Source organism: Heliangelus exortis, chromosome 23 (assembly GCF_036169615.1).
Source record: "Heliangelus exortis chromosome 23, bHelExo1.hap1, whole genome shotgun sequence".
Lineage (NCBI taxonomy): Eukaryota > Metazoa > Chordata > Aves > Apodiformes > Trochilidae > Heliangelus > Heliangelus exortis.
Window position 1 is genome coordinate 1584275 of NC_092444.1, and position 5894 is coordinate 1590168.

The window sequence follows — 5894 nt, forward strand, 5'->3', positions numbered from 1 at the left end:
CAGGCCATGTCTTTTGCTCTCCATCACTTTGATAACCTTGTGCTGTTTATTGGGTTTTTCTTCCAGCCCGGAGCCTCTGCAGGGATACAGGGCAAGCTGCAGTGAAACTCATTTTCTTGGAAGGGAAAAAAAAAAAAAAAAAGAAAAAGCATAGGAACAAAACGTTGGAAAATAAAGATTTAGACTGGTAATTGAGATAAAAGCTCATCTCCCAGTGCTTGTGCAGTAAGTGCTGGGTTGTTGCTAATTCCCCAGGTGCTGGTCACTACCAGGAGTTCATCACCTGCAGGGAAGATCAGGGCAGCCAAATCCCTCCTTAGCTACAGCACTCACTGCTGCCATGGGGATTATCCCCATTAACACCTCCCTTCTAATCATTTAGTGCTGCAATAACCTCCTTCTCTTCCCTTTTTCCTCTCTCTCAATGACAGCGGTGCAAAGGGCCCAGGAAAGGAGCAGAAACTCAGGGTTTGCTCCTAAGAGGAAGGAAAGAGCTGGATGTCCCAGCAGCTCTCTCCCAGGGCTGGGGAATTTTCTTCCTTTGGCTCTCTCCATGGCCACTGGGAAGGTGGGGGGAAGCTGAGCTGCTGCTCCAGTGGAATGTACCCTCCCCTTGGATATTCAGCCCTTCTGCTCCCATTCTTCCTCCTCCTCCTCCTCCTCCTCCTCCTCCTCCTCCTCCTCCCCCTCCTCCCCATTCTTCCATGCTGCACAAGCCCTGGGAGACTTCTAAGACCTTGCTCAGCCACCCAGATATCTGGTGTTTGCATCTTTTGCCTTTCATAATCTGGCAAATTTTTATTTTTTCTTTTTTTTTTTTTGATATATTTTTTTATTTTTTTAATTTTTTTGATATAACTGGTGTTGACTTGGATTTCCACCATTAGGCACCCCCTGCACAGCGATGCAATCGGGGCCCCGTGTTCCCCCCCAGAGCCTGCACTCCCCACCTTAATTATGATGTCCTCATTTCCATGGCACTGGGGGATCTCATCCCTCTGATGGGGGCTGGGCTGAGCTTTTTTTTTTTTTTTAATAAAAGCCACTTCCAACCCTCTGCTGAGCACGGGCAGTGCCAGGAGGCTGGGGCATGGACCCTGCCTGAGCTCCTTACCCCACAGTTCAAAGGTGCTGATGGGCAGAGGCTTCTCCCTGCCCACAGGAGCTTGTAATAAGGGTGAAACTCTAATTCTCCAAGCTGGGGGGATTCCTGAAGTGGATCCCTCCATCTGGAATGCCCGGCAGGTCCTGGGACTTGGCAGAGCTCACTGGAACTGGGAAGATGCTGGGAAGATGCACCAGTGGCATCAGAGCCAGCAGTTCAGGTGGCCCAGCTTCCCCCCACACCTTTCCACCCGTGGCAGAGCACTGGTCCTGTGACCATCCTGAGTGGTCCTGAGTGTGACCCAGGGGAAGAGCTGACAGTCCAACCATGGAAAAAAAAAAAAAAAAAAAAAAAAAAAAAGGTTTGAAAAAGGCATCCCCACCATTGTTGTCCCCTGGGGTTGCTGCTGACCATTCCTGGTCCCTTGGAGAGGGACACTGAGGTGAGGACACTGCCAGATGGCTGTCACCATGGTCACCATCTCCTCTGCCAGGTTCAGGAGAGAAGGGAATGTCTGGAGACCCCTGGCTTAGCTGGAGCCCAAAGTGCAGCCAATAACCTCACATTTCCCACCCGGGACCCTCCTGGAGAGCCCCAGGTTCTGCAGAGGGGACCTGGCTGTGCGTGGCAGGGAGCATCCCTGCTGCAACCCCAGCTCTGCCATCCCCTCTCTGTCCCCTCCTGGGCACAGCTCTGCCTCGATGCCCCTGGGGAACTCAGCAGGGGGAAGTTAGGAGGCAGCTGCTGTGTCCCTTGTGCTCCTTTAATTGTCCCAATGACTTCCTCCTCCTGAGCAGCTTCGTGGCATCAAAAGCAGCACAGACAGAGGTCAAGGGAAATGATTCTTTTTCTTCTACTCTGCTCCTCTGAGATCCCACCTGGGGTCCTGTGTCCAGTTCTGGAGTTCCTGGGGGGCTGCTCAGGAAAGATGCAGGCAGGGGGGTGCTGAGGCTGGGGGGAGATGGTTTGGTAGGCAGAGCATCCATCCCCAGAGGTGCCATCCTCAGGGGTGCCATTACCAGAGCATCCAGCCCCAGAGGTGCCATCCCCAGAGGTGACACCCCCAGGGTTGCCATCCCCAGGGGTGCCATCCCCAGAGGTGACACCCCCAGAGGTGCCATCCCCAGGGGTGCCATCCCCAGGGGTGCCATCCCCAGAGGTGCCATCCCCAGAGGTGACACTTCCAGGGGTACCATCCCCAGGGGTACCACCCCCAGAGCATCCATCCCCAGAATATCCATCCCCAGGGTACCATCCCCAGGGGTACCATCCCCAGAGGTGCCACCCCTAGGGGTGCCATCCCCAGGGGTGCCATAGAATCATAGAATCCTAGGGGTTGGAAGGGACCTCGAAAGATCATCTAGTCCAACCCCCCCTGCCAGAGCAGGGCCCCCTAGAGTACATCCCCTAGGAACGTGTCCAGGTGGGTTTTGAATGTCTCCAGTGAAGGAGACTCCACAACCCCCCTGGGCAGCCTGTTCCAGGGCTCTGTCACCCTTACAGTAAAAAAATTTTTTCTGATATTCAACTTGAACCTCCTATGCTCCAATTTACACCCATTACCCCTTGTCCTATCACTGCTCACCACTGAGAAAAGCCTAACTCCATCTCCCTGACACTCACCCCTTACATATTTGAAAACATTGATGAGGTCACCTCTCAGTCTCCTTTTCTCCAAACTAAAGAGACCCAGCTCCCTCAGCCTTTCCTCATAAGGGAGATGTTCCACTCCCTTAATCATCTCAGTAGCTCTGCGCTGGACTCTTTCAAGCACTTCCCTGTCCTTCTTGAACTGAGGGGCCCAGAACTGGACACAATACTCCAGGTGTGGCCTCACCAATGCAGAATAGAGGGGGAGGAGAACCTCTCTTGACCTACTAACCACACCCTTTCTAATGCACCCCAGGATGCCATTGGCCTTCTTGGCCACCATCCCCAGGGGTGCCATAACCAGGAGTACCATTCCCAGGGTACCGTCCCCAGAGGTACCACCCCTAGGGGTGCCATCCCCAGGGTACCATCCCCAGGGGTACCATCCCCAGGCACCCAGGGGTGCCATTCCCAGAGGTGCCATCCCCAGGTTCTGCTGGGCTGCACATGGGGCTGCCCCTGCCAAGGGGAGCTCAGGCCTGGTGATGGGACTCAGACATCTTCAAAGCCTGTGGCTAAGTTCAAGAAAAAGTCAAAGGGTTTGAAGTCCTCCTCTGCTCCTCTTCCTTCTCCTCCCTCTCTCGTAAGAAGAATTCAGGGATCCCAGACACATCCGTGGGGAATGAGATCGAGGTGCCTGGTCTGGATAGGGAATGGATGGGAAAACCCCAGAGAAGGGAAGGATCCTGATGAGGAGTTGGTGGAATTGGAGAGGGTGGAGGAGTGTCCTCAATCTCTTAACTACTAAATTCAGCTATGGACCTCGTTTGTATCCAAAACCTCATTACTTCTCACTTCTCATCAGTCCAAACCATACTGACCCCACTGCCCTGGGATGAAGGGGGCTCTGAGCCCTGTGCCCCCCTGTTCCTTGATGAAAATCCTTTGTTTGCTGCATGTTTCCCCTTCACCCCAAAAATCATCCTCCAGCTGGGAACTCTTTACTTGATGCATGACCAGAAGAGACCCAGCTGAGCACCACGCTGGGGCCTTCCTGCTGCTGCAGACAGGAGGCTGAACACAAAGAAAAGGGTTTTGCAAAGGGTTTGAAGCCCTCCCAAGCACTTTCAGACCAGACCCATGAAATCCTGTCTGCAAATAGGGATGCACCTCCCTCAGCACTGCCTCCAGGGGAGGGTCATTGCCCAAAATGAGGGCTTGGTCACATCCCAGAATGATTTTGCTTGGAAAAGACCTTCCAGATCACCGAGTCCAACCATTAACCCAGCTCCACCCTGCCTGCTCACCCTCATTTTCCATTCTTGCCATGTGGCGACAGGAATTTCTCATCCGGCTGCAGGAGCTGAGGGATTTTCACCCTGGGGTGGAAAAATGGGAGAGATTCCTGCATGTCCCGTGCTCAACCCACCTCTGGAGTGACCTCTTCTCTCTCTGTCCCGCAGTGGGATTCCATCAATGAAATGGATGAGTTTTTCAGCCCCATCCACACCTACCAGGTCTGTAATGTCATGACCCCCAACCAGAACAACTGGCTCAGGACCAGCTGGGTCCAACGGGACGGAGCCCGCAGGGTCTACGCCGAGATTAAATTCACCCTGAGGGATTGCAACAGCATGCCAGGGGTGCTGGGAACCTGCAAGGAGACTTTTAACCTTTACTACCTGGAATCTGACCGGGATCTGGGCACCAGCACCAGGGAGAACCAGTTCCTGAAGATCGACACCATCGCAGCCGACGAGAGCTTCACCAACGTGGACCTGGGGGTGAGGAGGCTGAAGCTGAACACCGAGGTGAGGGGCGTGGGGCCCTTGAGCAAGAGGGGTTTTTATTTGGCCTTCCAGGACATAGGGGCTTGCATTGCCATCGTCTCAGTGCGGGTGTACTACAAGAAGTGCCCGGCCATGGTGAGGAATTTGGCTTCTTTCTCCGAAGCTGTGACTGGGGCCGACTCCTCCTCCCTGGTGGAAGTGAGAGGAGAGTGCGTGGGTCACTCGGAAGAGAGGGACACCCCCAAAATGTACTGCAGTGCTGAGGGAGAGTGGTTGGTGCCCATCGGGAAGTGTGTCTGCAGTGCTGGCTACGAGGAGCAGCGGGATTCCTGCACGGGTGAGTCCCTGCTGGGAAAAAAAAAAAGATAAGGATGCAGTGCCCAGGAGTGGGGGGGATGATTGCAAAGGGCTCTTGGCACTTTTGAGGACAGAAGTCTGCTTCCAAAATCAGGGACAGCTGGCCTCTGGGGAGGTCAAGGGCTGCCTAAGCCTTCCTGCTTCCAAAGGGCATGGTGGGTGCCACCAAGAAGCTCCTTGGGAGCTCCTGGGAGCTTGGGCATGGTTTGGGGTGACTTTGGGCTTTGCCACAGGGGCTGGCATCAGGACAGGGCTGTCCTGGCTCCAACTGCTGCAGTAGTGGATCAAGGGTTGGACTTGATGATCTCTGAGGTCCCTTCCAACCCAGCCCATTCCATGATTCTGTGATTCTATGATCCCCTTGGTCTGGTGGCCAGGAGAAGGAGAAGCCAGGGAGCTGGAGCCTGTGTCAGAGCAAGCCCAGGCAACCCTCAGCAAGACAAGAGGGCACAAAAAGTCTCAAGCTGTGCCAGGGGAGGTTTAGGTTGGACATTAGAAAGAATTTCTTTCTGGAGAGGGTGCTCAGCCATTGGAATGGGCTGCCCAGGGAAGGGGTGGATTCTCCATCCCTGGAGATATTTCAAAAGAGCCTGGATGTGGCACTCAGTGCCATGGGCTGGGAACCACGGGGGGGAGTGGAGCAAGGGTTGGACTTGATGAGCTCTGAGGTCCCTTCCAACCCAGCCCATTCTGTGATTCTGTGATTCTATGATTGACCAGCTTGGCCCAGAGCTCCCAGCCCTGAGCAGCTCTGCTGGGTGCTGAGATCTGTGCTGATGCTCTCCAGAAAAGCTGAGCTTGGCTTCTCCAGAACACCTTGCCCCTGGTTTCTCTTTTTTTCAGGGGGTTTGGAAAGGAAGCGAGCAAAAAAGTAAAGCACTTTGTCAATGAAACAAGGTCACTGTGTCCATCCATCAGCCCTCCCGGGGCTGCAGAGCTGATGTCCCAGGTGTGAGGAGCCTTCCTGGGGCTCTCTGTGCAGACTTCGAGCTGTGCCATCTGTACAAACTCTGATAAGGATGGGAGGTGACCAGCAGCAGGCTCAGGGATGT

General features: G+C 54.3%; 1 protein-coding gene across 1 annotated transcript in view; it reads left to right on the plus strand.

Moving 5' to 3' along the window:
• Positions 1-4172: 4172 nt before the first annotated feature.
• Positions 4173-5894, plus strand: part of EPHA8 (EPH receptor A8) — a 24808-nt gene continuing 23086 nt past the window's right edge. Inside the window, 1 exon segment of the mRNA XM_071767015.1 lies at positions 4173-4822. Within this exon segment, the coding sequence (XP_071623116.1) occupies positions 4177-4822 (646 nt within the window). The 5' untranslated portion in view covers positions 4173-4176.